Raw genomic sequence first — 17,129 nt, forward strand, 5'->3', positions numbered from 1 at the left:
GACATTATCTTGACAAAACTCTATAAAAATGTGTTATTTCGATGATAGATCTACGTGAGAAAAAATATTTGTCATGCTAGGGTCAATAGAGATGAAGAGACAAACCATCAAACATCAAAAAAACATCTAGAGTGAGATATCCCGTTGGCGTATGCTAGGCAGGCAGGGCCTCGTAAGCTCACGGTCCGGCCTCGTACCCGTGTATCTAAAATCTAGTCTAGGCTCACCGGCTCCCGACAGGACCACCGAATACCCTACTCGATGTCATTCAGTCCAATTTATAAGTGCAACAATAATTTGACAAATATATACCTACAACTTAAAAATATGTATCATATTTTTACGTTGAATAATTTTATGCAACGTAATTTCACCTTTAAATAGGTTCACGTATCGCATAAAAACTGTAAAAGATAAAACTATATTTACTCCATTTCAACTTTATCATTAATATGAAATAATAACAAGATACTCATACCTAATCGTAATATGTATTTTAGTGCCGTTCTTATTTATGATGCCTCAAGTGGCTCTCTAGTCTAATCACAAAATGAAATCTTGAGTCACTGACAAGTCATAATAATATATCAAAAGCTCGCAACTTCCATGATCATTCATTTTCACGAACATTCATATTTCATTTCAAAGCAATATGAGGTTATTTTTGCAATTAATTTGTAATACTACTGTGCTATTAAAAAATAAAATGTTACCATTATTTCCGTTGGTTATATTTCGAAACAATTCAATATTATCGGATATTACAGAACTGCTACTAATCTATGTCTGTATTTTGCGTCAGCAGTTATTTTTGTAAGACGTTGTAACCGACCTAACATCTTTTTATATTTTGTATGCTAATTGTTAGCTATTTTGTTACAAATGTATTGTGATTACTGATTACCAAACCAACTTAAAACAGTAACTTATTGTAAATCACGTAGTCCCAAATTACTGAATTTTTCTTTTTCAAAAATGTTGAAAGAAGAGTAATATTTGACTTAGAAATAACACAAAAAGTTCTGAAGTATGTATCTCACTGCAAAATGTAATTTCTATTTTCATTGTCATTTACCAAAGTAAGATCATGTTTATAAAAAAAATTAATTGGTTTTTAAAAAAAATAAAAAGTTTTTTACAATTTTTTTCTAAACATAATATTTACTTTGGGAAAAGTTAATAGAAAACTAAATGGTTCCCTTGTAGGTTGTAACTTGTATGTATGCTTGTGACGTCAAAATAATAACGTGAGTATCAACCAATTTCAACTAAAATACATACAATATATTAAACTTACATACAAAGAGTCTATCATAGCGTGTGTATTAAAAAATAGAAGAGGTGAAAGTTCGTATTACAAAATACAATATTTCCCGTATACATAAAAAATATCGGAAACTTAAATTTGAACGTTAGATGCGTGCGTGCACGCAACATCTGCGGGAGCGTACGCCCCGCCCCAAGCCGTATTCGACTTGCTGGATAGGTCGACATTTTGTAACCGTGTTTGTCAATGGTCTTCATTTCATGTAACTTTAATGATCTCTGAAACATGTCTTTTTTGTACTATCACCATGCAATAAAAATGATCGTCCTAATATGTTTTTTTATTGCTTTCAATCGAATTTAATCACTCATGGTAGGAAAATATTATGTAAGGTACGATTCGGTATGTGGCTAGTGCTTAGGTTTGTGTTTTGGAATATTGGTTTTACCTAGTTCGGTTGTAAATCGTCAACGGCGACAGAGAAATCTATGGGACGTTTAATTCCCATAAATTCTCATTGTTTGGTAAATTGTAGTATTAGTGAAATGTCGCCGAAGTGATTTTTTTAGTATCGAACTCAGAATTTTAAATGAGCGGTGTCGCGCCGCTTGTATGGACTACAACATCTTGTGTCTCTTGTCCAAAAAATAAAAATAAATGTAAGAGACACGGTGATTATAACTAAGAAGAGGCAGTTGTGCGTTGCGTTCAATTTAAACCTGCGTTTTATATTATGTTGGAGTAAAATCGAGCGTTAGTAATACTAAATTTATGTTGTCAATCGAAATCATCATACCCTATTATAGTACTGTAAATCCTTTCGTGATTCTAAAAACATTTTTGCGTCCATTTTAACGCGTGCTATTTAATTAAAGTTTGTTAGGCCCACCTGCGCAGATCTAGGTTAGTTAACCCTAAGTATCATGTCATCTCTGTCGCTCTTCATAATTAAAAGAGCGATGCTACGATATTCATCCAGAATTAATTCAAGTCTAGTTCCGTGCAAGTGGTCTCTAGAATTACGAAAGGAAATTAATTTCTAGAAGGTTATAAAGCGAAATATATTCGTCATTCGTGTACATAGCGACGTGAACCCCATCTAGCGACGTCATTTCGATAGTAGGTTCGTTTGGTACCCGACCTCGGCTGACTAGAGTCGTTCCCAATGCAATAATTTATAATTGTTAAGCATTTACTAGACTACTTGAGCACTTCTATTGGTTGCCGGTGCGTAGTTAGAGGTCCCTCGTGCGGTATTTTTGACACACAGCGCCTCTTAATCGTGGATTAAATATGTTTAGCTCCAATTTCACCAACGTATGTTAGTGTTAACAGCTTGTTAAAATGTCATGTCTTCTCTTTCATTCATAAGAAAAAATATGAAAGAGGTAACGTGATACTAATTCGAGCGTTAACTTTAACATTCGTTGGTAAAATTGGGGCTTAAGCTCGGTCGCTATAGTTTGTGCGTTTTAAGATGATATGGGTGACACATTATAATTGACAATAGTAGAGAAGTTACCTAAGAAAATTAATCGATAATTTAAAAATATCGAATCACTTCGTAAAAGAATTGCAATCGAAATTATCGATTTCGTACCTGAGACGTTTCAGAGTGGCGCCGGCGATTTAAAATGGCCGCCCTTTTTATCGATTTGATTTCGATTCAACAGTGTCAATCTCTATTGGCATAAGTTCCATTTCATGCATCTGACATTTTTCAAATATTTTCGTAACAATAATTTTCACAGTTAAAATTTTTTTATATTTATTATTTTATATTAATAAGTTAGCATTTGGCAACTTTTCATTTTAATTCATTTACAATTATAGGAAACATTTGTTTTTGTAGATGGATTATAATTTTTTACATTTTGATTTTTTTTGTTTTCTTTAAAAAAAAACCCGTAGCAAGGAATATGAGAAGTGTCACCCATATCATCTTAAAACGCACAAACTATAGATACTTATTTGCGCACGAAAATATTGCTATCTCGGTTTTTATGCCGGCCTGAGGAAATAAGCGTTAAAATGCACGCGGCTGAAAGAGACAAGTATATCGTTCTAATGTTTTTTTTATCCAGCTTCCAGACTTGTTGAGATAGTATGATCATTTTAGCAAGTGGGTCTTACACGACTGATTCTAAAAACAGGAACTACTTTTAGTTTATAATTTTGCCTCTACAATATTTTTTATGTTTTGCCCCGAGGCCTAATAATCCTGTATATGTTTTCGATATATTCCATGTATTCTCCCTAACTCTACGCACGGGCGTCTCAATCGTAGCTGTATAAGACGTTTTTCTATGTAATTCGAGAGCGAGTTAAATTATAGTTTTCCTATGTATTCTGTTTTTGTGATTTAAATTAATAATAGTGTAACGTCAGTTTTAAGGTTGTACCACATTGTGATATTGCATTGGCACCTCCAAATAATCCTTAGATCATGATATGTGTTTAGTTTTTTTTTTATAAAATGTACTGTTGGAACTATGAATCCCTGGACAATACAAAGCGGGTGTTATACCAATATGACAATGTGAGCGAGAGCTCTCAATTCCAATGTCATGTACTTATTTATTGTAAATATAATGATTTGTATCCTGTTAAAGACGCGCAAAAATCGACAACAACTTTTTTCTATTTATAATTTTAATTTTCAATCATAATAATAATCTTGCACTTACTTCTTATTACAGCTGTATATTATATGATTTAATCTATTTATTATCTAAGTTACTAATTTATCTGTTAATGACAAATGGCCTTTAAATATATATAACTTAAACATAGCTTCGTCTTGCCATATTATAAGTATTTTTATCACCATATAATATGTCAGACTATTTAATATGAAATATTTTGCCTGTAATAATTTTCAACTGTTACAATAACTGTTCTCTTCAAGTGATAAATCAACTTGGATTTCATAACTTATACGAAATTCGAGGAAACTTTTGGCATTTATTTGTTGATTATTCTAACGAGAAGATTTGCCCTATTTTAGATCCAGTGGTCTTGTGCCAGTCTGGGTTATTTTATTGTGAATTAAATATCATGTTACCTCTTTCATACCTTGTATTTGCAAAAGAGAAGAAATTATATTTTATAAACGGTCAGCAATAACCCGAACTAACATCAGTGTGAACTGTGAAGCCATCCAAAACAAGGTAATTCTCCACTGGCAATTCTGAAAGCGCGTCTTCGACAGGATTTAAATAATTGAAAGGTTTTACCCATTGTTACATGACATGTATTATTTCTGATTAATGAATCGAGCTGCTCTGTAGACATCAAACCATGTTTGAGCTAACTTTACATCCTGTAAGTTTGTATGGAAGATTAAACGGGGACACATTTTGTGTTTGGATATTTTTTTACTTGACAGTAAGTTTAAATGTCTTTGAAGCTTATCCAAACTAAATGTATCCTCTTTTAGTCCATGCTTTCTGATATATGTATAACGATGAGTACTTTTTCTGATGTCACATTGTGCTTAGTTCTGTACAAAGGTCTTATTTTTAATAAAAATATTTACTTCTCGTTCGTTGCCGTCTTTGTCTAATTCATTGGTAAAGCCACTTGAAAAATAATGACGACCAAAAGGAAAAGCGTGAATGTGAAGAAAATATTTTTATTAATAAAATACCGGATGTGGTCCTTGGGCTATTTTACGCCGCGGAGTTTGTATGTGAGTGACCACCACTGACAGGACCTGTATCATATTCTGTATCGTGTTCATACATGATACAGAATATGATACAGGTCCTGTCAGTGGTGGTTTCCCCTATAAGAACCGTATGTGATGTGAATGTACAGATCGGTGTATATTGCGGTGTGTAAAGTTGTATGGAGCAGCGCTGAGTGCAACGAGTGGCGCCGCTACCCGCCACCGCCCTCTGTAATAGAGATGTACTTTTTGTAACAAATGAGTGTTTTATTTCTGATCTGCCTTTATATTATATAATTCCTTTTTACCCTTAAGGTTGGGTTGCACCAACAACTTTAACATTAACTACAATGCAAAATGTCAAATCTTTGGTTAAAGTTAAAAATGAACGCCGTCAAGACGCCATATTTAACCATTACCATAGAGCTCGACAAGGTTTTAAATGCGCGTGGCGAAAAAAGGAACTAACGCTGTCATCATACAAAAAACGCCATTTATGACAGTTCTCCTTTACCAAACGCGCCCCCGCCCACGTTCAATTATAACCATATTGGACCAGCTGTCATCTGTCAATTTCTCCGGTCAAAGTTAACCATAACTTTAACTTTAACCACGCCTGTGGTGCAACTTAACCTTAAACAATTATTGCTTTAACCCTTAGTTTAAAGCAATAATTATTTTATGGTTAACAAAGATAGAATTTATATAGATGTGGAAATTGCCATTTTCGTAAACTTAAAAAAAATATATTGTAAGTTGATTTACTTAATAAAACTTATTAGAGTATATTTTATATACAAACTTACTTGCATCTAGAAAAAATAACAATGTCCTAGTAACAAACATAATCCAGTTTTATTTTATGTCCTTGGCGCCACCTTAGTCTCGTCGTATTCTTCAGGGTCGAATGAATAAATTCTTGGAATCGGATATCCAATCGCGATATTGCCTAAAGCATTATGTATGATTATACTTTGTTGATGAATGATGCTTTTTAGTTTATACAGTCAGCAAACTGATAAAACCTTGTGCAGTATCGAAAGATTTAAATTATCACTTTGAATTGAAAGAAAAATGGTTATAAAAGCCATACTTACAATCAACTTTCAAAATATTTTAAAAGCCATGAAGTTCCATAGTAATAAAATTTTAGTTATTCTGTGACCTGAACAAAATTATAATTACAGTGTTGAAATTGCAATTCAATTGTGCCTCGATCGCATGGTTGAAATTTATACGACCATAGTGCTACGTAAAATGCGCTGGCGCAGCCCCTGGAGCAGTCGGCGGCGTGTGCTCGACCATTGCGTACATACAGAGAAAGAATACGGTAAGCTCTTAAAAATATTTTTGTAGACAGTACTTTTTTGATCTATAAAAAAGTATCTTATTTTCGTAAAAAAAATAATAAAATTGGTAATTTAAATTAGAATATTGGGTAACTCGATGAACGAAGAACATTTTTATTTTTTTACCATAAAATGTTACAGTGCTGTGTAAGCTTCAGCTTTTCATGCATATAAATAATAATTATTTAGGTAAGTACATTTATTAAAATAATATTATTCCACATAATGATTTGCCCAAAATCTATTTTAGTTAGAAGATCCATAAAGGTATTATACTACAGCTATACTGTTCCTGTATATTATGTGGTTCTGAAACGAGTTTAGCCTGGCTGTGTTTATGCAACAGGGCACAAGTCTTTTAAAACTTATTTTATCGCTGAGTTTCTAAAAGTGATTATTAAGAGGATTCCACACCGCCATTTTTCCCATACAAACGCTGTCCCCTGTTTCCTCCCTGGATAATGCTAGTAGAGTTATAATTTTTTTCCTGAATATCTATGGCCACTAATACAATGTCCCTATGTTTTCCTTTTTTTCATAATTTAATTATTAAATAAGATATGAACGTTCAAAAACCCAAAAAAATGGCCAGATTTTCCACTGTGTTCAAACGTCCAGAAAACAGATTTGGATAGATTATACAAAAAAATCAAAACATAGGAACACAGCTCAAGCCTTTTTTTAATCTTTAATGAAAAAAGTACTTAAATCAGTTAAGTTTTGGAGAAGGAATCAGGGGACAACGAATCGTTGATTTTCTGGATTTTCTGCAGTTGTCTCTATCGCGTTCTGCGGTATAGGCTTGAGGTAAGGGAGACAGCTATAGATATTACACGTACTTTTTTTTCATTTCTCTAGCTGCTGTGGTATCCTCTTAAGTCATTGGGATAAGGTTCTTTCAAAGGTGAATTAATTGTAAACGATGCAGATATGGGGGTTCGGTGTTAGTTTTCGCTGACGAATATTAACTTTTCCACGAGCTACTGTGTAGGTAGGTACTTTATACTTAAAGGAATAAATAACATTAGACTATAGTAATGAGGTAGAGATTTGCTACTATGTACATGTAAATATCTTTTTAATTATTTCTATGTCAATAGGAATATCAAATTTATACTTCTATACCTACTTACTTATACTTACCTAAAATAAAGTAGGAATGTTTTAATTTTTAACCGACTTCCAAAAAACGAGGAGGTTATATTATGTTCGGCTGTGGATTTTTTTTTTTTGTATGTTAAACGATTACTCCGCCGTTTGTGAACCGATTTTCGAAATTTTTTGTACGTTTGTTTCCGCATTACGCAAAAGCTACAGGACCGATTTTGATATTTTTTTTACCATCAGAATTCTACATTCATCTACATCACCAGTAAAAATATGTTGGACCATTTCGATTGGCAATAATATTATGAATTCACAACATAGGCTATGTAGCAACTGGAGCTTTGTAGAATGCGTTCACATGCTGTTTATTGAACAGTAAACTGTCGTAAAACTGGCGGATGTAGGCCAGGGGAAACGGTTGCAATAACCCCAGATGCAGAGCTCAAAATATATAATTACCTACTAGTCCCGGCAAACGTTGTTTTGCCATATAAATAATTTTTGGTATGAAAAATAGATGTTGGCCGATTCTCAGACCTACTCAATATGCTCACAAATTTCATCAAAATCGGTTAAGCCGTTTCGGAGGAGTATGGCGACGAAAACTGTGACACGAGAATTTTATATATTAGTAGTGAAGGTACACGTTTGAACCTAGAAACTGCTTATAGCTAGAGCTTAAATTCATATTTGAATTATTTGATACCTACTTCACAATATTGTATGAAGATACTTTGAGTCCTGAGAAAGGACATAGGATAGAAATAGAATTCATTCAGGAAAAATGTACAGTTCTCGCGCTAAAATTCTTGCTCAACTAAAATTTTGAATAAATGAATAAATACTAAATAGGGATAGTAATAATAATAATTGGTACCTATAATATCGTACCTACCAAACCAAAGTAATCTCTAAATAGCTTTAATAAAATTTAAAATATGTACCGTGTTTTGTTTATTAGCTTAATAATATCTTAATCATGATAAGTACATATTATATTTAGTTTGTAGATAAAATGATCAGAATATTGTTGATAGAAAAGTATGAAATGTGTTCTAGTAAAGGCCCTTGCGGTACACTTTTAAGTTTTAACTCATTTCTCGAGGTTTAAAAGCTTTGTTTTTATTGCTTTATTATTTCCGTACCCAAAGAGTAAAAATGGGACCCTGTTACTGAGATGTCTGTCCGTCTATTTGTCTCCAAGCTGTATCTCCAGAACCGCTATAGCTAGACTTTTGAAATTGTCACAGAATGTGTATTACTGTTGCCGCCGCGCTATAACAACAAATACTAAAACAAAATAAAATAAATATTTAAGTGGGGCTACCATACAACAAACGTGATTTTTTTGCACTTCAAATTTTCACAAAGGCCTTAATATGTGTAGGTACCTACTTCAAAAATCAATAATAATATTAAAATAAAATAAAAATTCCCATACAAAAAACACTATTTTTGGCCTATTTTTGCTCTACTTACGTACGGAACCCTTCGTGCGCGAGTCCGACTCGCACTTGGCCGATTATTGTTTGTTATGCCTTCTATTTATTCGTAAATGATAATATTTGAGTTTAATTCAACGCTTTATAAATTATTTTTATTGAAATAATTCAATATGGGTCAGTGTTGCTTATCCCGTGCGCGGTGGTGATTCGCGACCCCGTCGGAAGCGGTTATCATGTCCGCCGATAGCGCGACCTCTCGCAATTCACGATAGGAAAAAATATTGTGTCACGTTTTATTTAAATACTGTTTCCACATAAGTGGTGATTTACATTGGTAGGTACAGTAGCTGGAGCTAGTGGCATTAAATCCAGCCGACAGATCAAAAATGTACATGTTACTTATCATATATTACATTGTAAGTACACATTTCGGAAAAATGTACGGTAATGTACACGTCATGTTCAGCATCCAGCAGCTGTAATTAAAAATATTCAGTCCAATGTATCTGTAATCTGGCTCAATATTATAACAACGCGCTATGAGCTATCACAGACGAGAACTGTAAAACTTGATATATTTTGTGATCGAATAGGTCGACAATTTTCTCAGCTATGTTAATAGTAACTTAATTGCTAAGATTATTAACAGACAGAATAAAAAATATAAATTTTGATTGTATTGAATTACTAATGATAGTGAACATAATAATATGGTTAGTGTATAATGTTAATTTTGGAGAAGTCGTAAAGATAGATATTATATCGAGTGCGACGCAGATGACGGGGGCGCAGGTTATCGGTCGATATACCTACTGTGGACAAAAATATTCACCACGAGTTAAATTTAGTCATCGCAAACTCTATCACAGTTTGTTTCTATGCTGGCTACTAAAAAAAATCTTAAAATCTGTTTTTGTAAGAACTAAGAACAGACGTTTTTAGAAAGTGACAAAGCTATGCTAAATTATAATAGTTGGGGAGGGGAAGAGGGGATTTCGGGAGTAGCTCGAACGTGTCAGATTAAGTTGCATAGGCTTCCGACATGTGTCTAGTTATCATGGTATAGAAATCAGATTTCTCACGTTGTAGGTAATTTTATTTTTTATTTTTTTATATTGAAATGTCGTCGGATCTGTCAGATTAAGATTTAACTAAGCTTCGCAGATATTTTATTTTGCTCTAAACATGATTTACTTAGTCCTTGTTCCCTAAAATATATTTAAAATTTACCTAAATAAGCAATTTTCTGAATATATTTTCTTTTTCAAAACTTTAAAATGGCTGCAGTTTCTGAACCCACCACTAAAATAAACGCTCTTATTATTTTTTTATCATCTTTACCTAATGTACAAAACCTACTAGGTCTCCATGACGCTCGAGCGACTATAAAAATAGCACCCTCCCCATCTCTACTATATGGGCGTTCATCCGTATTTTACTATGATCTGAGATCTATGATTACAGCTTTAAAATCTAAAGGAATCTAAACTTGTTGGACGGCTCTGTATATTTATCGGCAGTTATCACTTTGAAATTTAAACTCTCTCATCGTTAAACGCATCTGAAATCATTTCTATTACCGATATGTGGTCCAATCACTTAAGCAAATTAAACCGCGAGGTAACATGACAGGAATTTGGGTCAATAGAGACGAATGGACTGTGGCGACCATCGCCTCGGTTCTGACAATTACAAGGATTGGAGCAAGGAACGAATCTAGGGAATTAGGTCGCGGGCATGCCTATCGCCGAGGCCTATTAGATAACCTTTGTCACAAAAATACTTGATTGTAGTATTTAAAATAATTTCAATATGACTATGAATTTAAAACATATCACAATCTGGATTGGTAAATTGATATTAGAATTTTTTGATCCACATCTTCCAGCTTAAATATCATAGGCGCTTATAGGTTGTCTCATCATACAATCTTCTATCGGATGCAATTTGCCACTGGCCTGCGCAAATTAATCTATTTCTCATTCTAAGTGTCAGGATGAATTGGACGAAATATAACGTCGGCATTAGATCAATCAGAATTCAGATTTGCCCTAGAGGCCGACCATTAGGTACGTCACAACTCACAGTTCGAGCCGGTCGAGGCAGAGCCTTTGATGCATTTGCATCCAATAACAATAGGAGTCTGCTAGCCTGATCATACTAATGTTCACACTGTTAAGTGATATGGCATCAATGAGCCAGCTGCCTTGGTCTCTGAGATTCTCTTCTTTCCCTTCATCAGATCACTTTCCCGCAGTATACACTTCTGTGCTTACTGCCTAATGAAAGTAAAAGCTTGATATGATATCTTTAAGGCTATAATGAATCTGCGTTATCCAATCCAGTCGTTTAAATTTTAGTAAGTAGTTAGTAAAAGCTGTTTCGAGAAATCCCAACTTATGGTAATGGGTATTACATTTTAGCTCTAAATATTATAATAATATTTTTCTAGGCTTGACCAATATACGAGTACACTGATCTTGATGTATATCCGCCATCCGGTCAGACCTACACGTGCGTTGGAACGTGCCGTTTATTAAATTCCGACTTGCCCTTTGTGAACCAACCGTTGTAAGCTTAAATTACAAAGCGATTCTTAGAATTAAGTCAACGCTTTTTGCTATAGGTAAACAAGACGACTTGTAGCCTGCCTATCGTAGTATTTGATATCTAAATACGACCTTACGAGGTTCACAAAACTCCGGTCTAGAAAAAAAAATATTTTGACCTAACTCTTAATTTCTTTGAAATTATGCCCATCATGATTACAATTATTATTTTTTACAATAATTATTTCCACCCAGTATATTCCGATAAGCCCCAGGAAGTTTCTACTGTAAAGCGGCACATGCTATCTGCGCCCGGGCAAAGACCCGCAGAGTTCAAGAACTGAATGCGAGCCACAGAATAATTACACGCTAAGATAGGACGATTAATTAAAACATATCCTTTTCGCACTAGTCGTAATGAGCATTAACTTTTCATAAAGAAATCCATAAATTCAGGCTTGAACTACAGCCCAATCTTTTGAACTTCTGGATACAAGACAAATGCTCTTTTTATTGCAGAAGGCTGACTGAAGGCAGTCATCATGAGACGCCTTCTTGTGTTGGCAGTTTTGGTCGCCGCGATCACCTCTTCAGAAGCCGTTGTAAGTTACTTTCTAGTTTACAACAATTTTATATTAGCAACTTTTGGTTGGTTGGTTAGATTTACCTCTTGGTAATTATATCTTTGTCCGTAGCTCAACCATGTATGCTTAAAAAGTGAGCTAAGTGGTACTGTAAAATACTGTTTTATGCTATCAGTTATAGTCACCTCATACATTTTTCTTCATGTGTAGCGTCGCAAGCACAAGCGCCTCCGGACAACCACAACAACAGAACCAGCCATGTTGGCGGCCGCTAGGCTATTCCCTACCGTCTCCCCCCGCCAGTCCTTCGAGCCGCACCAGGACACTGATGCTGAACATCTGGAGAGAGGCATGGCTGAGCGACTCGATGAGCAGAGATTCCAGGTATATTCTTGTCTAGTGTTTTCTCAATAGTGATTGCATATAATTCCAGATACAAGAAATTTTCAACTTCGTAAGCCCGAGTAAATAAATTCCAATTCTTACAAATACATAAATGGCTTCTTAATTTTACAGGAGTCGGAGAAGGCTCGAGTTCACGAGCTCATGAATGAGGACCACGACTCAAATGAGGAGGAGACCAATGAAATCAACTTGGACGGTACCTAACGCTACGTTTATGTTTATCTGAACGCTGTTGCCTTAAAAATATAAGAAGTCTGAAGAATAAAATGTAGTACCTCTGAAAGTAGTGAAAGAGATGACAGAAGGAAACACACTACACAGAAGGCTGTACGAGCTGTTTCCCAAACAGTATCGCGAGTTCAATGGTTTTGAACCATCTTAAAATGAGCAATGCATCTTTGCATGAAGTTATCAGCTGGAAGTATGTTATGCATCCAAGAAAGTTCACAAAAAAACTACTCTGCCTTGTTCTACAGACCCCTGCCTGAAGGTGCACTGCAGCGCCGGGCGCGTGTGCGAGATCAACGAGCTGGGCGACGCCGCCTGCAACTGCATCAAGGAGTGCCCCTACGAGACCGACGCCAGGAGGAGGGTTAGTTGGAGCATATACTTATTTAGATAAACTGCTTTTACTATATATAATACAATAGGTAAAACAGACATAGTAGTTTAAATTTGCACCATCATGAAACACAGGTTTTGGTTAGCATGAGTTTAATGTCTTGACATATTCCGACCAAACAAAATACGTACGATATCTGCTTACAAATGAATTCCCTGATAGTAGGTATACATCCTACTATGCTAGTCTACGCTTAATAAGAAAAGCTCGAAATGTGGCCAATAGGCTTAAGTGGCTTTATAGGCCTAGATAAATAGCATGTTACTATTTCAGGTGTGCACCCACGACAACGAGACGTGGTCGTCGGACTGCGAAGTGTACCGGCAGCGGTGCCTCTGCCTCGACGGCTCCGACCAGTGCCGCGGGCCGCAGTACCACCACGTGCAGATCGAGTACTACGGCGAGTGCCGGGAGATGCCCGAGTGCACAGAGAGCGAGATGTCGGACTTCCCGCGGCGCATGCGCGACTGGCTGTTCAACGTGATGCGCGACATGGCCGAGCGCAGCGAGCTCACCCCGCACTACCTGCGCATGGAGCGCGAGGCCGAGACCAACCTCACGCGCCGCTGGACCAACGCCGCCATCTGGAAGTGGTGCGACCTCGACACGCATGACAACGACAGGTAGTATTTATAAACAACTCAATGATAACCAAAATAGGTATTAGGTAATAGACCTGTCACGACTCATGGTCCTAATGCAACTTGAAAGTTGAACAAATCTTTTGCTGATGTCGATGATGCTGATCTGTTGTATTACCTTAGAGGACTTTAGTCTTTCATTATTTGTATACGGAGTGGGAAGGGCCATAGTAAGTAAGTTTCATTGAAACTGCTGTCGCTAAACTCACACAGTAACATTTTACGCACACAAAAGAAATAACCAATCACAAAGAGATTTCTTTTTTAAATCCAATGTCGTAAAAACAATCCTAACTCTTTTGAAATAAAGAAGAATTTAAATTTAGCAATACCGGCTCTGACTACCGAGTTCAGTTATTCAACGCTAGATGGCGCTTGACAGCTAAATATGATAAGACTTGAAGTTGTACGCAATTTTACACCTTACGTCAACTAACGTAAGGTTTAAATCCGTACTCACGAATTTCCTTTTGCGTGCGAGTTAAGTCATAGTAAAAGGAGGGGAAGTAAGTTATATTCGCCGTAGTATCAATGCGTTGCCACACGGCACACAACAAAATCTCGGACAGTATTTCGGCAGTACCAGTCGGGGCTAACACTTTACGCTGCACGCTCGCACCGCGGCTAAACGAATCAAAAATGTCCGATCATAATCGCAGGAGTAATAGATCAATATTGCAGTGTATTTGGGTGTTTTAATAGTAATGCAACAATTCCAGAATTGTCTTTTTTTAAATTACCTGTTGAACAGGAAAGGTCAGTACTACTCACTTATTCTAGCATAATATAATTTCTACGTCTTGATGATCAGATACCCACTTACTTCTTTTTTATTGTATTAGTTTTCTATCACTCAAAGGAAGTAGGTAGGTAGGTAGATCTACTTTCCCACTAGAACATAGTATAAATAAGATAATGGTTTAGGTACTTTTGATCAGTCAACAGATTTTTTTTACGTTTAGTAATGCCGATTTCTCCGTATTGTAGTATATTAACTAACTACTTACAGTCAATCACTTATTTTAAATCGTAATTAAAAATAAGTAATTGACTAATTGTAAATCACAATACACATAAAGCAAAGTTCGAATCTTAACAACAGATTTGTTTATAGTATAAAGTGAAATAGGAGTTAGTTTTTAATGTTGTTTTATAGGGTATTTTTATAATTTTATTTAGACATCGGATTATTATGCACGATCAAAGTGCCGAAATATGCATGCAAATATGCACAATAAAGAGTTACTTTTTATTAAAAGTCGGGAGACCGCGACGTTTCCGCTGTTCATGCGGTTGCGCGAACGAAGCGCGGACGCGGTCCCACACCACCCTGCCGCGCCGCTGCCTAAAATTGACAACCCTAAGACAGTAGGTAATTATATCGCGGATTGGGCCGGAGTTACCCTACTTCCCCTCCTTTTACTATGGTTAAGTTATGTCCAGCTGGACATAACTATGGCACGCGGGCCACGCCCATATGCCCTTTCCTGTAGTGTTATATATTCCGTGAACAAAACTAAGTGATAATTCTTTAGGGTGTGTATGCGTTCCTTGTAGAGAGTTCACTGTGATTTGTATGGGCTGCAAGCGCCCCAGCGTCATGAGCTTCCATACAAAAGTGAAAAAAAAATTGCTCTTTCAGCGCTGCTATTTTTACAGTGAACTCTATACACGGGAGTCGGAACTCATACACATTACACACCTTATCTTATTATCTATTATCACTTCGTTTTGTAACACCCTGTATACTGGTGCTTCAGTTCCCATTTCTGTCGCTGACTTGCATTGATTTTAATCAAACTTCTAACATCAACCAGATTCGTATCCCGTCACGAGTTGTTCCCGATCCGCGCGCCGCTGATGTCCCTGGAGCACTGCATCGCGCCGTTCCTCGACCTGTGCGACGAGGACAACGACCACCGCATCTCCCTCGCCGAGTGGGGCAAGTGCTTGCAACTTGACGAGGTGAATGTTCTAATTTTTTTTTTTAGTGCGTATGTGTCATATTGTATGTGATGTCCAAACCTAAGTGGTATTATGATACCAAACATAGAAAATACACTCGGCCTACGGCCCGGGTCCTAAATAAGCGTGACATGGCGCAGGGAGAGATTACCGACTACGCGTGACGAATTACTTAGGGTGGGTTGCACTAACTTACTTTAACTACTTATACTTAACTGTAACTATAACCTTAACTACAATGCAAAATGTCAAATTTTTGGTTAAGTTAAAAAATGGACGCCATCAAGACGCCATATTTAACCATAACCATAGAGCTCGACAAGGCTTTAAATGCACGTGGCGAAAAAAGGAACTAACGCTGTCATCATACAAAAACGCCATTTTTGACAGTTCTCCTTTACCAGCAGCACCCCCGTCCACGTTCTAAAAAGCCTTGTCGGACCAGCAACGTCTTCTGTCAAATTCTGTGGTCAAAGTTAAGGTTAACATTAAATTAGCCTTAACTATAATCATAACTTTGACCATAACTTTAACTTTAACCACGCCTCTGGTGCAACCCAACCTTAAATATAGTTTGTGGATCCACATAAAATGCTTATCTTTTTAACCGACTTCCAAAAAGGAGGAGGTTGTTAATGTTACATATTACTCGAAATTGTATGTAATTGTAGTGGAAGTCTTTACCTTCCTGAGCTAGACCAACATAATAATTATGCTTTTAGGTTCATAACCCTTTACCTACTAAATCCCACTTGCGCCGTCTGGATTAAGTAAACCCTGAGTTTAATATTAAATAATGTATAAATATTAAATTATCTATATCATGTCAACTGGGTGCAAGTGGACTGTCAGCCGAGTAGGTTACAAGTATTATTTAAAAAAAAACTTTTTTTTTTCAGTATGAAATGGAGGACCGTTGTGACCAGCTTGCTGAAGACACCGCGTAGATGATAAATATTTACTTAGTTATAATTTTATACATGTTTTAAGTTAGGTACTTAATATTAACTGTACAGGCCAGACTACATTAATTAATAAACATTTATCTTAATTCATTCTGATTAATTAAATAATTTGGGTACTTACTTATGGTGATCAAATTATTGTTTTAGTTTACATTATAAACCTTTAATTGTTTTAAGATGAAGTTCAGCATACGAGGTATTTTGAAATAATATCACTGCCATATTTTAGATATTTATCGACGTACTAAGATTTCAATCTCGAAACGGTCAACAGACATCCCTAGTTGCCATTTGTCTGTGATTAATGATTATAGATACCAAATAACGTACCCTAAGTATGTACTAGAATCTAGATAAATAAATAATATATTTTAAAACGGTGTTTTAATTTTTTTGCTGTAACTTGTAAGTTGTAACCAATGCGTACAAATTGTAGTTGGTGCATCATCAGTCCGTGTCGAGATGGTGTCGAGGCAATATTATGTCCTGTTATAAATCCTATTCGAGCTGCTTAAACCTCTGAGGACAGAGGTCAATGATATGAAATTGACAGAGGTATT

The 17,129-nt window shown here is 35.8% G+C and overlaps 1 protein-coding gene across 4 annotated transcripts; it reads left to right on the forward strand.

Annotated features, from left to right (window-relative positions):
* Positions 1-6,165: 6,165 nt before the first annotated feature.
* LOC121725780 (SPARC) lies at positions 6,166-16,652 on the forward strand. Of its 4 annotated transcripts, none has more exons than XM_042112895.1 (8): positions 6,166-6,268; positions 11,919-11,989; positions 12,182-12,355; positions 12,488-12,572; positions 12,853-12,968; positions 13,272-13,621; positions 15,457-15,604; positions 16,504-16,652. In XM_042112895.1, exons 2-8 carry the CDS (start codon positions 11,930-11,932, stop codon positions 16,549-16,551), a joined length of 981 nt encoding a protein of 326 aa, XP_041968829.1. In that variant the 5' UTR covers positions 6,166-6,268; positions 11,919-11,929; the 3' UTR covers positions 16,552-16,652. The 4 variants fall into 4 exon arrangements, with proteins under 4 accessions (XP_041968829.1, XP_041968828.1, XP_041968830.1 ...); XM_042112894.1 differs by having other exon boundaries at positions 6,193-6,267; positions 11,907-11,989; XM_042112896.1 differs by having other exon boundaries at positions 6,223-6,267; positions 11,904-11,989.
* The last annotated feature ends 477 nt before the right edge of the window (positions 16,653-17,129 follow it).

The sequence above is a fragment of the Aricia agestis genome, chromosome 3 (assembly GCF_905147365.1).
Source record: "Aricia agestis chromosome 3, ilAriAges1.1, whole genome shotgun sequence".
NCBI classification, from domain to species: Eukaryota; Metazoa; Arthropoda; class Insecta; order Lepidoptera; family Lycaenidae; genus Aricia; species Aricia agestis.

Bases quoted from the DNA above. Each gene is read 5' to 3' on its own strand.
- LOC121725780 (XM_042112895.1), top strand. From the start codon at position 11,930: ATGAGACGCCTTCTTGTGTTGGCAGTTTTGGTCGCCGCGATCACCTCT. The intron at 12,969-13,271 runs GTTAGTTGGAGC...TTACTATTTCAG, and splicing joins AGACCGACGCCAGGAGGAGG to GTGTGCACCCACGACAACGA. The intron at 13,622-15,456 runs GTAGTATTTATA...AACATCAACCAG, and splicing joins GACACGCATGACAACGACAG to ATTCGTATCCCGTCACGAGT.